This window comes from Budorcas taxicolor, chromosome 4 (assembly GCF_023091745.1).
Source record: "Budorcas taxicolor isolate Tak-1 chromosome 4, Takin1.1, whole genome shotgun sequence".
NCBI classification, from domain to species: Eukaryota; Metazoa; Chordata; class Mammalia; order Artiodactyla; family Bovidae; genus Budorcas; species Budorcas taxicolor.
In genome coordinates, this window is record NC_068913.1 from 88,260,896 (window position 1) to 88,280,545 (window position 19,650).

Consider the following 19,650-nt stretch of genomic DNA (forward strand, 5'->3'; position numbering starts at 1 on the left):
TCTTCGCATGAGGTGGCCAAAGTACTGGAGTTTCAGCTTTAGCATCAGTCCTTCCAAAGAACACCCAGGACTGATCTCCTTTAGAATGGACTGGTTGGATCTTGCAGTCCAAGGGACCCTCAAGAGTATTCTCCAACACCACAGTTCAGAAGCACCAATTCTTCAGCGCTCAGCTTTCTTCACAGTCCAACTCTCACATCCATACATGACCACTGGAAAAACCATAGCCTTGACTAGACGGACCTTTGTTAGCAAAGTAATGTCTCTGCTTTTGAATATGCTATCTAGGTTGGTCATAATTTTCCTCCCAAGGGAAGTTTTAATTTCATGGCTGCAATCACCATCTACAGTGATTTTGGAGCCCCCCAAAATAAAATCTGACACTGTTTCCACTGTTTCCCCATCTATTTCCCATGAAGTGATGGGACCAGATGCCATGATCTTTGTTTTCTGAATGTTGAGCTTTAAGCCAACTTTTTCACTCTCCTCTTTCACTTTCAACAAGAGGCTTTTAAGTTCCTCTTCACTTTCTGCCATAAGGGTGGTGTCATCGGCATATTTGAGGTTGTTGATATATCTCCCGGCAATCTTGATTCCAGCTTGTGCTTCATCCAGTCCAGTATTTCTCATGATGTACTCTGCATAGAAGTTAAATAAGCAGGGTGACAATATACAGCCTTGACATACTCCTTTTCCTATTTGGAACCAGTCTGTTGTTACTAATAAGCTTTTACAGATATATAAAGAAGTAAGTAAACGAATTAAATCCTGGTGGCAAAGAAATGTGAATTTCTTTTTAGAGTCCTATTTTATATTAATACTGATTCTTAGAATTTGAAATACCTGCTGATTTCTAATACTAAGGGGAGATAAACACAGACACCTGATCAAAATCCCTTGCACTATTGAGGAAGCAGTCCTTTGTGTATTTTGAAGTCAGTAATTTTATATTTTTCTCCAATTTTTATGTTTTGTGTGCATGCATAAAACTTCCATGCATTTTATGATAGTTTCATCTTTGAGGAAAAGAGAGTTCACTTTAAATCATTCTCACTCTATGCAAAGTGGAGTTGACTTTTGAACAAAATCCACAAATGATATTGTCCAAAATCACTTTCAGCCTTTTAAAAACAGACATGAGGTTCATCAGAAGCAGACCAAGGCAATCTCTTGTCTCTAATGGTAAGTTACGTGACCGCCTCACGTTTGAGATGATGTGATGCTCTTCTGCCATCTGGTGGACATTTGTAGAAGTGTCACTAGATAGAGGAATGATGATGCAGTCTAGACCTAAATAGGAACACATTTTCTTATTCTGAATTCATGTTTTTTGATAATGAAAGAATTGTTCTCTTATTTCCAAAGGAACACTGCACCCTGTATCCTTGATAAACAAATAACACTATAATTTTAACAGTGAAAAGTTCTGTTTCTAACTCATATAAAGTTATTCCTCTATTGATTTAAAGCATATATGTGTATATGTATTTATATTGCTCTGACTCACTGGTATACCACTGCTAGCATAGCATACATATGCTAAAATGTCTGTTATTGAATACTGTATATAAAATGTTTCCATTTATAAGGTCAGTTGGTAGTTTTAGGTGCCCTCCTGTGTTCATGGGGAAAACTACAGCCCAGTAAAGACAAAAAAAGGCTTTTTGGTCACATTCTCAGGGTGCTGCTTGCATGAGTCCTAGAAATAGTTTTGGTAGTGGTGATGATTGGTTGACTTCAATGGACTGCGTGGTCTCATGTGGTGACTTTGTAACTTCAGGGATACCTTTAAAGCAAAGCCTGGATTCTGTGAGCATAGTGATTACTATTTGACCTTAGAGACCTTTCTCTCCCTCTCTTCCCCCACTCTCTCCAGCCTGGAAGATATTATATTTATTACTGTGGTTCATTAGCATGATATCATGCATTTTTAAATTTTTTTCTCCACAACTAGTTCAGAGGATCACATTATGAATGTATTTCAGAAAGTATCAGAGTGCTCTTTCTGATGGGACTGCATTTTTGCCATGAGTTCCAGCACGGGCTTCAGTTCATTTTAAGAAGTCCCCAAACGAGTTTCAAAATATTTTTTCAGCTGAGACAGACATATCTTATAATTCTCTGAAATTAATTGCTTAATCTGTTTATGAGGCCAAAGTGGGATTTTTTTGTCAGCAAAAATTATAGTTTCAGTTGTTCTCCTATGGTTTTCTGTGATAGGGAGTTTTTAATGATTTCAAAGATTTACCAACAAGACCATCTTTTAGTTTTGAAATTCTCCTCATATGAGCTAAGCATTTTTGTCAGGTGCCAAATAAGAATAATAAAAACACCACACACTTGAAGATATCCTTTGTTTATTTCTGAAAATGAATTTGTATTCCCCATACATTCAAGACAGTTTTCTATGCAATATAGAAATTAAAAAAAAACAAACCCTCTGGTTATTATGCTTATAATCTACTCGCAGAATAAAGATCAACTTTCCAGGTGGTGCTAGTGATAAAAAAAACCTGCCTGCCAATGCAGGAATCGTAAGAGATGTGCGTTCAATCCCTGGGTCAGGAAGATCCCCTGGAGAAGGGCATGGTGACCCACTCCAGTATTCTTGCCTGGAGAATCCCATGGACAGAGGAGCCTAGCAGGCTACAGTCATAGGGTCACAAGGAGTTGGACACGACTGAAGCAACTTAGCATGCACACACAGAGAAGCAAAGACTTGTTCAGAAAAGAAAAATATAAGAGAACATACAATTAATGCAATAATTGTGGTAAAACAAGACAGACAATTGAAAATGACAGATATCAATCCAGCAGAGGTCAGAGTGTGCATAACAGAAAATACTGCACTTGGTGAAGACATTCTTTGAAGGTCAGACTTGAACAGAGGTAGGAGATGTTGATTGAAAAAAAATGCGCAAGCTAAAAGTCGAGAGTTATGGATTATTTGGTGAATATTCTGAGGACTTCAGCCCTGGGAGACAGGACTCTCAGATCACATTGAGGGGCTGTTCTGAAGAAGCAAGGGGGGAATCAGGATATGTAGGAGTTTTTGCATCAAAGACTACATAGTAGGAACACCAAAAGATTACTGTTAATTAGAGAAAACCAGAACTCTCAAGGAAGTTAGCACTTTTCTGTGTATGTGAAAGTTCAAGAGTCTGGTCTCACTGAAATTGCTCCTTGGGTATAGACCTCAGCTACCTGGGACCAGTTTCCTGTGTTTTCTCATCCTGAGTTTCCTCAGGGTACACCATTAGGGAGGCTCTAGTGTGATGGCTTGATGGTTGTAACATCCTTTGTTTACTAGCAAGACAATCTTTTTCATTCACAGTGGGGAATGGAGAAGTATTTCAGATACAGGAAATGGCGTGAACAAAAGAGACACAGTGGGAAAGTGTAACTTTTCAACGTCTATGAAAATACAACAAAAATGTTCATAGAATATGTTTCACTTGTTAAGATTCTAGAGGGTGACAGTTGTGTCAATAACTGTACTTTTTTTCCCTCTGAAGTTTGTAGTTCAGAACCAGAAAATGTTCAAGCTGACCCAGAGAATTACACTAGCCTTCTTGTTACGTGGGAGAGACCTCGAGTAGTTTATGATACCATGATCGAGAAGTTTGCCGTTCTGTACCAGCAGTTGGAGGGAGAAGACCAAACCAAGCATGAGTTTTTGACAGATGGCTATCAAGATTTGGTAACTATAAGATCAATTGTTTCCTGTATTGATAGCATTGTAGTCATTGTGGTTTAATATCTAGGATAAGAACTTACAAATGATTGTATACTGTTGCCTTTGATGACTTTAGGCTTTGTATGAGCTCTCTAGTGGGGAGATAGGGATGCAGAAGCTATATTTAATTATTCAAAATTTACAGTGATTAATACTAGTGAAGTGAAAATGTAGTCGCTCAGTCATGTCTGACTTTTTGCGAATCCATGGACTATAGCCTGCCAGACTCCTCTGTCCATGGAATTCTCCAGGCAAGAATACTGGAGTGGGTAGCCATTCCCTTCTCCAGGGAATCTTCTCAACCCAAAGATCGAATGTACATCTCCTGCATTGCAGGCAGATTATTTACCATCCAAGCCACCAGGCAAGCCCTAGGTTCTTACTACTATTTTTAATTACCTGGAGACTACAACTTCGCCGATAATAACTTTCAGAAGACTTAGAGCTAGATATCATCTAGTATAGCCTTTCTTTACAAAGAAAAGGACTCAAAGAACAGTCAAATACTTTGTACTTTCACAGTTGAATGTGAGGGTTGGACCATAAAGAAGGCTGAGTGCCAAAGAATTAATGCTTCCGAATTGTGGTGCTGGGAAAGGCTCTTGAGAGCCTCTTGGACAGCAAGATCAAACCAATCAATCCTCAAGGAAATCAATCCTGAATATTCATTGGAAGGACTGCTGCTGAAGCTGAAACTCCAATACTTTGGCCACCTGTTCTGAAGAGCCAACTCATTGGAAAAGACCCTGATGCTGGGAAAGATTGAGGGCAGGAGGAGAAGGGGACGACAGAGGATGAGATGGTTGGATAGTATCACTGACTCCATGGACATGAGTTTGAGCAAGCCCTAGGAGATAGTGAAGGATAGGGAAGCCTGGTGTGCTGCAGTCCATGGGGTCGCAGAGTCAGACACGACTTAGTGACAGAACGACAACTTCCAGTTAGGGAAGGAATTGGGTCTAGAATATTCAGTGCTGTGATACAGCTGTCTGTTGTTTCCTCATCGTACTGTATCAGCACAAGGGAAATAGAGTAGAAAATAGTGTAGGTCTTGAAAGTCCTTTTCTTTGATTCAAATTCCCAAGTAACAAATGTGACGTCAATTGAGACAGAACTTTTGGGACACGAGGCAGGTAATCCTTGGGAAATGATGCATGTCTTCTTCCTCTCCATCCATGACAAGAATTAAAGAAAATAAAGTACAAATTCTGAGCATCTCAGTATTAACTTTTCCTTGGCACTTGTGGTGTAATTGAAAAAATCCCATCTGGGTGTGGCTTAGGGAAGCCCCCAGTGCAGGTCCAAGACACTGAACTCTGAATACAGACAGCAGGAGTCCCTTAAGCCCTAGGAACCTGCATCGAAACAAAAACTGGTGTGGAATATCATATAAACAAAATGAGATTTGTAACAACTTTTTAATTTAGATGTCTAGAACAAACACTGTGAATTGAGAAATTTGTAAGTGGAATTTATGAGAATATACTATTTTTCATTTCAGCCTGGTGGGCTGCCGTCTATGGGGTCGCACAGAGTCGGACACGACTGAGGCAACTTAGTAGTAGTAGTAGTAGTAGTAGTAATGATGTGAAGAAGGTAATAATTCTATTATTGTCTGGTTTACATATTGTTAAGAAAAAGAAAGAAATTAGTTTTTCACATTTTGCTTCTTATAAATGCTGCATGCTTGTCTAAAATAGTAATCTACACTTTTGGCTACTCATTTATGAATTTCATGAGTTTGAGTTAAAAAATGAAATTTTCAGAAACTAAATCTGATTTTTACAGAGCAAAAAAATAAAGAAATAAAAGCATAGTTTGCCAGTATCTTCCTAACTCACAAATATCACAAGCTCAGCCTGATAACATTGTGTAAAATTTTTTCTTAGGTTAATAAAATACAAAATTTTTTATTGACAAATGAGAAAATGTTTTCTAAGAAGAGCTGTCTAGTATGTTAACACTCCTCTGAGAATGACAAATTTGTATAGTTATTGCCGTCTTTCTTTTAGGGTGCTATTCTTAATAATTTACTACCCAATATGAGTTATGTTCTTCAAATAGTAGCCATATGCACTAATGGCTTATATGGAAAATACAGTGACCAGCTGATTGTGGACATGCCTTCTGATGACCCTGGTAAGTGCCCCTCTGATATACCTTATTAAATAAAGGAGGCTAGTTTAATTTCTGAATGCATTGGTGCTTTCTCTCTGACTTTATGTTCTTTGTCCAAAAGGCAAAGTGATTTCTTTTTTAGTCTGAATTATCAGGTAATTTTGTAAAGCGCAGAGCTCCTTTTTCATTTTCATTCAGCAGATATGGTATAGCATAATAAGTGAATTTATTCTTAATACTGAAGTTTTCTGTTTGTGAAATAAGAACTGCCAAACCTATTGTAGTGTCTGTAGTGGTCGTCAAATGAAAATAGCTAAGAAAATATAAAGACTTGATTTTGAATAATGAAAAGTTTGTTTCATTTGTGTTTATTTCCTCCCTCTTTCAGCCCCCAAAGTATTTAGTAAGTATGTACATGATTCAAGGATCATGTGAGGTACTTTGAAATACCTATACAAAGCATCTCAGAAGTTTATCTTAGATATTTTCATCTATCTTTTATAAATTGGTGGTGAGGGGGATCTTTCTTCTTAGGTTTGCCAGTTTTATTCCATAAAAGCAAGCAAAAAAGTTGTTTCTAATTGTATTTTATTTGCATGCATCTTCTCTAAGTGTTACAGGAAAATCTTTGATCTCAAACCATATGCAATAATTGAAGAAAGTGCTGCCTATCATAACTGGACAATTTACAAATGTACATAACTAAAGTCTTTCTTTTGTTAGTATAAGCAATTTTAAAGTAATAAATGGAATTTTATAGTACATATACATGTATATGCATATATACGTACATACATATCATGCATATGCATGCTCATAAATGTATACGAACACACACACGTACATTAATGTAAATAATCTTCGGTCATCCCTTTTATGAGGCTACTCTCTGAAATTTTCACAGGGTTTTAATAGTAGTGGTTACAAGTAATATTAAGTGGAGCATGTTTTATGTTTATGTATAAAAGGAAAACTGATGTTTGTTGATTTTCCTTTGTGGTCTGTGTGCCATAGCAGGGTTTTAATCTATTATAAGCTTTTTGTAACATCATAGTTCTTAACTAGTTGAGTGTTTAAGTTAAAGAATTTAACAGAACATTAGATGTTCGATTCTGGATCCTTCCAAGCCACAGGCCATAAAACTTGCCAAAGTATTTCCCAACTTAGAACATTTACAGCTAATGAATATGACTGCTCTCATGATGGGCTTCCCTGGTGGTTCAGATGGTAAAAAATCCGCCTGCAATGCAGAAGACCTGGGTTCAATCCTTGGGTTAGGAAGATCCCCTGGAGGAGGGCATGGTAACCCACTCTAGCATTCTTGCCTGGAGAGTCCCCGTGGACAGAACAGCCTGGTGGACTACTGTCCATGGGGTTGCAAAGAGTCAGACATGACTGAGCAACTAAGCACAGGACAGCACTCTCATAATGGCAGTATCATTATTTAAAAATAATATTATGAGCTGCCTCATGTCCTAGGTATAACCATCTCTCCTACTCTTCTTATTTAGCATTATTTTGCAAAATCAGGTTATTTTTAAATGGAATGTGAGCTCTGTTATTGAAAGGTGAGTATCAAATTAACTGACCATGGTTTCAGCTATCCCATATGATGCTTTTCCATTGAATGTCATCCCTCACTGAAGTCCCACATATTGATCCATTCCAAAAATGATATCTTTAGCAGTGTACCATTGACTGTGTTGGCCAATATCACATGTGAATTAACTACATATGGTATATAAAAATCCCCTCTAGTCCTATTGTGTATTTTAGGTGATGAATTATATTAAAACCATTCATTTAATTTTACTGTCTTGGTTTAATTATACCACTCTAATTTCTGAACATAGTACAATTTTCCAGTCAAATAATTTTAGCTATTTATGTTTTGCATTTTCTAACTCTCCCTTAAGAAAGGAATGGCAACCCACTCCAGTATTCTTGCCTGAAGAATTCCATGGACAGAAGAGCCTGGCGGGCTACAGTCTATGGGGTTGCAAAGAGTCTGACATGACTGAACAACTAACACTTCTAACTCTAGCTACTACACTAAAAGTTTAGACTTTTTGAATTTTTTCTTTCTTATTTTTAAGAAAGAGGCTTATTGCATATGGAAAAACAGATCAAATGTCTATTATCTATAGATATAATTTCTGAGTGATCCTTTTAGAATGAATCTATATTGACACAAAATACAAAGTTCTTGTATCATTTGTAGCACTTTCACATTTGTACAAAATCAAAAGTATTATAACTTAATTTCTATTTATTCAAAGGATTGGAACACCATTGAACTAATGAGATGCTAGCTTGGACACATCACTTAATCTCCATGGATGTCTTAGTGCCTTAGAACATTTTGTACATTAATATGTTTTAGTAAAAGGTGGTATTTGATTTGATATTCTGGTATGATATTACTCTTAAAAATCAAGGGTTAAAATTTAGTTTATCCCTTAATTATTCCAGAAAGTTCTTTGTTGAAGACCAATTTATGCAAAGTTTCAGCTCTTCCTATTTTTATAAGGAAAATATTGGTTCTCTCCAGAACTCATTCTTTCTGATCAGGAAGACTACAATGGCATTTCAGTCCATATATTTTTAGTCCATTATTGAAATTATGTTATCTTAGATATTGTTTCTGTAGTAAATACATAGCAGTAAAAGTCTTGACAGCGGTACTGTCTTGTGGTTCAGTGTCATGGTTCCTTCAAGATTTCTAAATTTTACGGTTTATGTGGCTAATATAGATGTAAGTGTCTCTTAAGTTTGCTGTTTATTTCATGGGTTTACTAGTACCATTTCATCCTATTAATCATGTTGTTTCATTACCTAATGTTGTAATGTACCTTATTGACTTATTCTATTATTATTTTGGATAAGCTGTTTTCTAAAGACTGTACTATTTGTTGCTTCTGTTAAAAAGGAATGACAGAGGTGATGTATAATTGCCCTCATCCTTTCAGTCACAGATTTTAAATATTCTAATCAATATCTGTGAAGTAAAACTCAGTCTTCCAAACTGTGCACTTAAAGTTGGATAATTTGATTAATTTCTTGCTTGTGCATTTTAATTACATTTGTTGTGTACAACAGCATCACCATAGATATTGTAAATTGCTATTTTAAAATTAATGCATAAACTCATGTTCAGAAAAGAATTTAAACCTTTTCTAGGTTAAACTAAAGTGGATATTCTTTTTAAAAACTTTTTCATTTGGTTGTAGTTATAATTATGCTTATTTCTATAATATACATCTAATTATTATATAGTTGTCAATTCAGGTCAGTTGCTCAGTCGTGTCCAACTCTTTGTAACCCCATGAATCGCAGCACTCCAGGCCTCCCTGTCCATCACCAACTGCCGGAGTTTACCCAAACTCATCTCCATCGGTGATGCCATCCAGCCATCTCATCCTCTGTCGTCCCCTTCTCCTCCTGCCCCCAATCCCTCCCAGCATCAGGGTCTTTTCCAGTGAGTCAACTCTTCGCATGAGGTGGCCAAAGGACTGGAGTTTCAGCTTCAGCATCAGTCCTTCCAAAGAACCCCCAGGACTGATCTCCTTTAGGATGGACTAGTTGGATCTCCTTGCAGTCCAAGGGACTCCCAAAAGTCTTCTCCAACACCACAGTTCAAAAGCATCAATTCCTCGGCACTCAGCTTTCTTCACAGTCCAACTCTCACATCCATACATGACCATTGGAAAAACCATAGCCTTGACTAGACGGACCTTTGTTAGCAAAGTAATGTCTCTGCTTTTGAATATGCTATCTAGGTTGATCATAACTTTCCTTCCAAGGAGTAAGCGTCTTTTAATTTCATGGCTGCAGTCACCATCTGCAGTGATTTTGGAGCCCCCAAAAATAAAGTCTGACACTGTTTCCCCATCTATTTCCCATGAAGTGATGGGACCAGATGCCATTATCTTAGTTTTCTGAGTGTTGAGCTTTAAGCCAACTTTTTCACTCTCTTCTTTCACTTTCAACAAGAGGCTTTTTAGTTCCTCTTCACTTTCTGCCATAAGGGTGGTGTCATCTGCATATCTGAGGTTATTGATATTTCTCCCAGCAATCTTGATTCCAGCTTGTGCTTCTTCCAGCCCAGCGCTTCTCATGATGTACTCTGCATAGAAGTTAAATAAGCAGGGCGACAATACACAGCGTTGACATACTCCTTTTCCTGTTTGAAACCAGTCTGTTGTTCCATGTCCAGTTCTAACTGTTGCTTCCTGACCTGCTATAGGTTTCTCAAGAGGCAGGTCAGGTGGTCTGATATTCCCATCTCTTTCAGAATTTTCCACAGTTTATTGTGATCCACAGTTAAAGGCTTTGGCATAGTCAATAAAGCATAAATTGATGGTTTTCTGTAACTCTCTTGCTTTTTCCATGATGCAGCAGATGTTGGCAGTTTGATCTCTGGTTCCTGTGCCTTTTCTAAAACCAGCTTGAACATCTGGAAGTTCACGGTTCACATACTGCTGAAGCCTGGCTTGGAGAATTTTGAGCATTACTTTACTAGTGTGTGAGATGAGTGCAATTGTGTGGTAGTTTGAACATTCTTGGGCATTGCCTTTCTTTGGGATTGGAATGAAAACTGACCTTTTCCAGTCCTGTGGCCACTGCTGAGTTTTCCAAATTTGCTGGCATATTGAGTGCAACACTTTCACAGCATCATCTTTTAGGATTTGAAATAGCTCCACTGGAATTCCATCACCTCCACTAGCTTTGTTCGTAGTGATGCTTTCTAAGGCCCACTTGACTTCACATTCCAGGATGTCTGACTCTAGGTAAGTAATCACACCATTGTGATTATCTGGGTCGTATTAAGACCCAGCTAAAAAAGATCTTACTGTAAGATCTTTTTTGTACAGTTTTTCTGTGTATTCTTGCCACTTCTTCTTAATATCTTCTGCTTCTGTTAGGTCCATACCATTTCTGTCCTTTATCGATCCCATCTTTGCATAAAATGTTCCCTTTGTATCTCTAATTTTCTTGACGAGATCTCTAGTCTTTCCCATTCTGTTGTTTTCCTTTATTTCTTTGCATTGATCGCTAAAGAAGGCTTTCTTATCTCTCCTTTCTATTTGGAACTCTGCATTCAGATGCTTATATCTTTCCTTTTCTCTTTTGCTTTTCGCTTCTCTTCTTCTCACAGCTATTTGTAAGGCCTCCTCAGACAGCCGTTTTGCTTTTTTGCATTCCCTGGTAGCTCAGACGGTAAAGCATCTGCCTACAATGCGGGTTACCCGGGTTCAATCCCTGGCTCGGGAAGATCTCCTGGAGAAGGAAATAGTAACCCACTCCATTATTCTTGCCTGGAAAATCCCATGGACCAAGAAGCCTGATAGGCTACAGGCCATGAGGTCACAAAGAGTCGGACACAACTGAGCAACTTCACTTTCACTTTCACATAGTAATAGAAGACATTATTTGAGTACATGTCTTAGGGTCTTGATAATCATATGTATTAAATTTAAATACATGGTGAATTAGATCAATGCATTTCCCTGTTTTGTGTCCTTTTTATTTGTATAACAACTGTCTTTGTTAAATCACTATACATTGTCCTTGTTCAGCCTGTACCATACTACACTACAGGTACTGTTATATAATGATATTTAAAAATCACCCTTTAAAAAGATTGCAATTTACATTGCTTTTGCCTTTTCGCACTGTGAAACTTGGCTTAAAACGTTTGAACAATTAAATAAGCCTTGCTTGCCTACCTACATCAGTGTTGCTTTTTTGTTTTGTGGAATGTTGAGTAACATGTGTGAGTAACATGCTGTTTTAGAAAATCTAACAAAACCAGAATGACCCATAGGTTTTATTCTGTTATCCCATAAATGTGAATTTTAAGTGTTCAGTCAAAAAAATATATTGACAGTCTTCACTACTGGACTGTTGCAACCTTCTTGGAGTCTGTTTTGATGAAGTGAGAATATTCTGTAAACCCCAGTAGTTCCTGAGTCAGACTGGTGACCACTAAAACATTAGTTGTTATTTGCAAGGAAGCAGCAGGCCAAAGGACTTCCCAGGTGGCTCAGTGGTAAAGAATCCACCTGCAAGGGCAGGAGACAAGGATTCAATCTCTGTATCAGGAAGATGCTTTGGAGAAGGAAATGGAAACCCACTCTAGTATTCTTGCCTGGAGAATTCCATGGATAGAGGAGCCTGGTGGGCTATAGTCCATGAGGTCGCAAATAGTCAGATACGACTTAGCAACTTAACAATAACAACAACAGCAGGCCAGTGGGGACCCATCCTGAGACCTTCATCAGTCAGCAGTTAGACCTTGAGTGCTATGAACTCTCAGACCCAGGAGTATGGCTCAGATTCTCCAGGGAGTTAGAAGCAATCTTTTAAAATTATTTTATTTCCAAATTGTTCTGAGGCGTCTCAGCAGAAGACTTCTGGGTTGTTTTGGGCAGGGCTCTTAAAGTATTCCTGGACAATGCCAGTATTTCAGTCAATTCAAATGATCTGAGTCTAGTAGGAAATCATAAGGAAGATCCTTCAAAGTGGATTTTTACATACCAACATGAAGGCATCCAAACCTAATTCACCCATGTGTGTGCTATGAAATAAAAAGAGATCAAAGGGCTTCTTGGACCTGTAGATTCTGCTCCTAGGGCCTGAGGGGGCCTAAAGGAAACTTTTTACTTCTTATTGCAGTAAACAGCAAAGCCAGTTATAGTAGAACTCGCTGATCCCAGTACTCATAGACAGTATGATTAAGTAGAATTATGTATTTTAGCTTAATAGGAATTATAATCTATATAGTTAAGTTATGCTCTGATTAAAGGATAACAATTAATCAAATGTAGTACACACAGTACTGAAAGAAAAAATTTGTCCTTAATGTGATAATTATATACATTCCACCCCAACCCTGACAATTAATAAGAGAATCAGCTTTGGTCATTACAATTGTGTTAAGTTAAATGAAGTTAGGCCATTTTTTAAAAACACCTCTGTAAGCATGTTGAAGAGAATGGACTCCATTGAGATGTTTTTCTGTAGCTTCTTAACAGAATAAAATCTAAAGTATAATATATATGTGTGTATATATATATATATATCTCAAAATAAGTATTTGACTATGATTTACCCTTATTAATAATAAAGTATTTTAAAAGCACATGAAAAGCTGTGACTCCATATAAAAATATTTTTAATAAAATTATGTATTGTCCCATATGCTGAAATTGGAGATTTTTACATGCATGAACTTCTCTAATTGTAGTTTTTAGAAAATCATATTAAAGGTTCTTTTTATTTCTCTCTCACAGTTAAGTTGAATCCCATTTTTAAATTCACATTATATTGGTTTCCTTGAAGGTTATAGAGACAAAGTTGTATCAGACTATTGAAATCATTTTAATTTTAAAAAGTAAAGACTAACATGAAAAACAGGGTGAGTAAAGGGTTTCACAGTGACAAAAATAGAAAAAGGAGAACACTAAAGATCCAAGTGAAAGTTGTCAGATTCTTTCATGGTTAGTTTTAACAAGAAAATAATAATAATTGAGAGTTAAAATTTAAGATATACCTGTTTACAGTGACTATTTTCATTTTTATAGCACCAAAAATTGTACAGGGTAAGTAACTTAAAAATACTTAACTAGTCAGTATTAATTTTATCTAAAACCTCATGGGGGCTGGGCTTCTATATTTTACTTGAATTCTCTTCTAAATAAAATTCAAGCATATTACGGTATTTTATAGTTTTACATTTCTTAGTACCTAGAATTTTTTCATGAAAATAAACCCAATACAGTTTATATGATAAAGCAGGCCTGGATTTGATAAATACTTAATGTTAGTTCATTTATGCCTTTGAAAATTCTATAGAACATGCATTTCTTTTGAAGATCTACAGAGGCATAAAAAAATAGAACATAAACAGCTTTAGGATAGTGAAAAGCATAAACTTTGGAGATGGGATAGATTCTCTAAAATAATAAGAATAAGAAGGGTATCTTTGTAATAATGCTCAAGCCCTAATAGTTACCCTGTCTTCTGTCTCCCTGATGCAGCTTGGATGAAGAGTGAGGACAAGTGGTCCTCAAGCCCATTGGTAACTTGGCAGAGGGCCTAGATTCCTTGTTGGAGAGAGAGAACTATTAGTAGCTCCTCATCTTTTCTAACATTTACTGATGAGTCTTGTTTTAGGATTGAGCTATCCTTAGACTGGTCTTCCCTGGTAGTTCAGCTGGTGAAGAATCCGCCTGCAGTGCCGGAGACCCTGGTTCGATTCCTGGATCTGGAAGATCCCCTGGAGAAGGGATAGGCTACCCACTCCAGTATTCATGGGCTTCCCTGGTGGCTCAGATGATAAAGAATCCACCTACAATGTGGGAGACCTGGATTTGATCCCTGGGTTGGGAAGATCCCCCTGGAGGAGGGCATGGCAACCCAGTCCAGTATTCTTGCCTGGAGAATCCCCATGGACAGGCTACAGTCCATGGGGTCACAAAGAGTCAGACACAACTGAGCGACTAAGCACGGCACAGCAATATGAAATACGCAGATTGTGTCCACTTGGGAAAGTCAGACTTAAATGATCCTGGTCCTTACATTCCTTTCATAAGCAGTATTAGTTGAGTATCCCTAGGAAGAAGTCATGGGAATCACTCTGGTCTGTCCTTCCTGCTGCCAATCCAGGCTGGACCTGCTAGAAAACATTCTCGCTTTTACCTGGGGCAGCACCCTGTGTACAAATACATATGAGCCCAAATCTGAAGGGTAAAAAGCACTATTTGGGACTTCGCTGGTGGGGCAGTAGTTAAGAATTTTCCTGCCAATCCAGGGAATGTGGGTTTGATCTCTGGTCTGGGAAGGTTCCACATGCTTCTGAGCAAAGTCCATGTGTAATAACTACCAAGTCCATGTTCTAGAGCCCATGCTCTGCAACAAGAGAAGTCCATGCAGCGCAACTGTAGAGTAGCCTCTGCTCACCACAACTAGGGAAAGCCCCTCGCGCAGCAACTGAGGACCCTGCACAGCCAAAAATTAATTAATTAAAAAAAATAACTATTTGACCTTCAGTCAGAAGACCTTAAGGAATAAGTAGTTGAATAAGAATATCTGTCACTTATCTCCTGGCATTTTCCCAGTTGTGCTTTTATCAGCAGTAAGCCTGCACCGATGAAAAGTTACCTGGGTTTCTTTGCACCCGGTAATATCAGTCTCACTGTCTTCTTTCCCCTTCTTAGTTTCAATCACAGTTGGGGTGCAGATAGGGAAAGGAATTGGTGTGGAGGATAGAGATCAAGGTTTTGAGTGCACTTTCCCATACGTTTACATAGTGCTGTGTTATGTAATGTTCAGTAGTCTTGAAAACTGAAATTTGAAATTTTCTTTGAGCAATTCTGTATTTTCCAAGCTAACAGTATTATTTTTTCCTTTTCTCTCTTTCCATACAAAAGTAGACCAATAAGGCTGAAATAGTTGAATAAAAATGTTAATAATTTTGTTTTTAATTTTGTAGAACTTGACCTCTTTCCTGAATTAATTGGAACTGAAGAAATAATCAAGGTATCATAGCTATTTTTTATTCAAGTGCTTAAACATTAAAAAGTCTATTTTGAATTATTGGTTAGGTTTCAGATGTTGCATTAATAAAAAGTTCGTGTTGCATGCATGATTCATTGTAGGATTAGTTGCTGAGCTTTGTAGATTAATGTATAATTAATAACATGAGTTTTATGAAGAAGTTGGAAGACACTTTAATTGGCATAGTTTTTAAAAAGAGATAGGAAAGGTTTGTTGATAATTAGAAAAATGATGAACTTCAAAAATAATGATAGCTATGAACTGTAGTTGCAAATTGGAACTTTTTCATTTTCTAAATGTTTCTAACAAACTAAAGTAATATTTAAGCAATTCATAATATTGCTACAGCTTATTTTTGACTAGCTTAACCAGTGATAGATAGATTGATAATAAATATGAACCAGAATATAAAATGTATATATTCTTTTGCCCATTTAATTTGATTATTTTTGTTTGGACTATGCATATTATAAAGTCTGTTGCCAGCACAAGGTCCTTTAAGGATATTTATAAATTTATAAATTTTAACATTGTCTTAATTTTTGAAATAGAGAGAAAATGACTGTTTATATCTTATATTTCATCCTAAGCCCAAATATGCTATTCATCAGAACTGAGATAATATGTAAAGTCCAGGTTTTCTATTGTTAATGGTAGTAGGAATGTGTCCATTAGTACATACATGTGTATGAGCTGATAACTTGTGAAAACAAATATTCTTATCTAGCAGTAAATAGTGGTTAGGTTGTGTTTTCACATGAACCATTACCTCAGTGATTTTTTATCTTATGGCCATTCTCTCTTACAAAGGACTATTTTAGCAAAATAAGCAGTCCACATTTCATCAAGAGCTCACAACAGAATTCAGCTAAGCATATCTCGGTGTGTGTGTGATGTGTGTCAAACACCCTTCCAATTGTAGACTGCAGACTTGTGTCCTCACATGGTGGAGAAGAGCAGAAGAAGCAACCCTTCATGACTCAATATAAAGGCACTAATCCCATTCATGAGGCTTCCACCTATGACCTCATTTAATACTAATGACTCCCAAAGGCCCCAGTTCCTAAGACTGTCACTTTGAAAGGGTAGGGTTTCAGCATGTGAATTTAGAGGGGACACAAACAGTTCATAACACTATTCATGATCATCGATTCATGCAGGAATGAATGATAGAAGTTGGCAAACACCTGGATTGTACCAGTAATGGTTTTAAGCCTGAATATTGGTTTCCCTGGTGGCTCAGTGGTAAAGAATATGCCTTCCAATGCAAGGGATGCAGGTTCAATCCCTGGGTTGGGAAGGTGCCCTGGAGAGGGAAATGGCAACCCACTCCAGTATTCTTGCCTGGGCAATCCCATGGACAGAGGAGCCTGGCAGGTTACAGTCCACGGTGTCACAAGAGTCAGACATGACTGAGCAACTAGACAAAAACAACAACAACGTGGAAATGAATAGTTTGGGGAATATTCCTCAAGTTTTCTTCCAATAGGAATGCCTGACTTTGAAAGACAAAGTATCTCCAGCACAATCAAGGCTTTTCAATAAAAAATTTTAATAGGTATCATAAAGGATAACAGGTGTGATCCATATCAAAACCATAGAGGAGGAAAGATTCACAATAACTTAATCTTGGGAAGCAGTGTCCATTAAAATATTTGTATTTTCATATATGTATAAAGTAATCAGAATATGAATCTTATGTTCTTCTTGAAACGTTGACATGAGATAGCATGACCCCATAGAGATGTACAAGACTTAGCTGGGTGGATTAATGAAAGGTCCATCACCTTCATCAGATTCTAAGAATCTCACAGTGATGAAAGAGAAATTTGTGTTTTGTGTGTGTATAGTTTTTATTTCCCAAAAATGTAACAGAATAAAGCGTGACTGGCATTATGTTTTAAGCACAATGTTATAGAGGTCTACATAGCTTATAGTAGGAGGATGATAAAGGAGGTTTGTGTGGGATAATAAGCAAAGAGGAAGAGAAGCAATGTTATGTGTAATTTGAAAGAAATTGTCAGATCAGGGACTTCTAGTCTCTGGTGGTCCAGTGGTTGAGACTCCGCACTTCCAATGCAGGGGGCATGGATTCAGTTCCTGGCCAAGGAACTAAGATCCCACATGCTACACAATGAAGCAAAAAGAAAAAAAAAGAAAAAACTTAGCAAAAAATAAAAGTTCTAAAGAAAAGAAATTGTCAGAGGATATAGAGAAGATAGATGACATGTGTTTTGGGAACTTTACTGTGAAGACATGGAGAGAGGTAAAATGAATACTAGTCATTGAATTAGAGATTTTCCATTATGCTCCTTTTAAATAGGAGAGATCTGGGTTTGAGCTGGTAAGAATGATCCATTAAGAAAGCAAAATTGAAAGTACAAAGTGGAGGGAAATAGTTGTGTTCAATTCTTGAGAGGATGATAGAGAATGGATTAGAACACAAATGCAGAAATTAGAGAGGAAGTAGAACAACAACTCTGTTACAACAGGATGAGAAGAGCGGAGATGGATTTGGTTGGTCCTGGTGGGTTTTGATGTTTTAATGCTAGGAAGAGTTGAGTTTTTGTCTGGTGGCTTCTACTGCCTCTATAATCAGGAAAACCATCTGCTGAGAATGAAGAGAGAAGAAAATGGAGGTTTGAATAGAGCAGAGTGAAGTTTAAAAGTCTTGATAGAGGGTAAGAGTGTGGCGTGATACCAGAAACTGGCAAGTATCCAGATTTACAAAAGTGAGAAAGAATTCAGAAACTATATATTGCTAAGGTTAACACTGATCCTCACCAAAACTGTGTATCAGATTATAAAGCAAATGTTTGTAAGCACGTCTAAGGAAAGAAGAGTGTTTTCCACCAAGAGTGAGTCAAGGCAAACTGTTCTTATTTCCTTGTGCGTGAAGATCTGGGGCTTGAAGATGAGAGGAATATTTAGTCAGAAAATTATGTGGTAAAATCTCCTAGTTGTCCTTGTTGAACATGGCATCAATTAGAATGCAAAATTTTATCAAGAAATACCACTAGGGAGGGGATGGATCTGGGAAATCTAAGAGAATATCCATTTTAGCATTAATATAATCCAGAACATTAATGCTGACTCACTTCTCAGGGTTGTCTCATATGCCTTAAGATTAAAAAAAAAAAAAAAAAACCACTTTAAATCAACTGAATAATTAAGCTCTAGATAACAATGCAGTCATTAAGCCTGAAATCTTGTGTTTCATACGTGTAGCTTTCCGTGTGTCTGAGACAAAAGCTCATAAGCACACATGGCTTAAGATTCAGATTCTTTCTACTGATATTGGTCAGGTTCTCACGGACCAATTTGTACTTGGTCATTTTTTTCTTTTTTTCAAGGAGCGTGACCTTAAAAGATCTAATAGATGACAGTGCTACCAAACTGACAGATTCATGTCCCATGTGAACAAAAAATATCATATCTTAATATGTTTGGCAATTCAATGTTTTAAACATATGATTAGACATATTATAATATATACAGTTTTTATAAAAAGAAAACATGGGTTTTGGTTAACCTCTAGCCAGATCACTCCTGGGCCATCATAGTAACTAAGTGCTCATGAGAGACTGGGTCACCTGAATGGTATTTCTAAAGGAAACACAAAATTAAATGACTAGAACTAGGACCATATTTTGACCAGTTGTTAAAAATATCTGCCTAGGTTTAAGATGAACTCCTAGGGAAAAGTATTTAAAACAAAAACGAACAAAACCAAAAACCTCTTCCAGTCTTAAACTTTCCTGTTAGAATAACTTTAAAATTGTGATGTATTCTGAATACATACAAATAGTCTGAATATACAACTACTTTGATTTTGAAATAAGATGTTTTATCGCCATTTTACATTCAAGAAGCTAATTATTATTTAGCTTGTTGCCAGATGAACTGAACAGAGAATTATAAACACAAGAAAATAAATACCATGTTAAATAACACTCTTAGTAAGTAAATACCACTACATTGTGTCTTCTTTTCAGAGCTGTGATATCTATTAATTACTTCCGTAAAGTAAATAAAAAGCAGCCATAAGTAAGATATTTTCGTTGAGTTTAATTACTGTCCTTCATGGCACCTCACTCCAGTACTCTTGCCTGGAAAGTCCCATGGAGGGAGGAGCCTGGTGGGCTGCAGTTCATGGGGTCGTGAAGAGTCGGACAGGACTGAGCAACTTCACTTTCACTTTTCACTGTCATGCATTGGAGAAGGAAATGGCAACC

The 19,650-nt window shown here is 37.1% G+C and overlaps 1 protein-coding gene across 1 annotated transcript in view; it reads left to right on the plus strand.

Moving 5' to 3' along the window:
- Window positions 1-19,650, plus strand: part of PTPRZ1 (protein tyrosine phosphatase receptor type Z1) — a 201,056-nt gene that overhangs the window by 130,147 nt on the left and 51,259 nt on the right. The window contains exons 9-11 of the mRNA XM_052638631.1: window positions 3,516-3,700; window positions 5,749-5,875; window positions 15,351-15,397. Of these exons, the coding sequence (XP_052494591.1) occupies window positions 3,516-3,700; window positions 5,749-5,875; window positions 15,351-15,397 (359 nt within the window). The remainder of the gene's footprint in view (window positions 1-3,515; window positions 3,701-5,748; window positions 5,876-15,350; window positions 15,398-19,650) is intronic.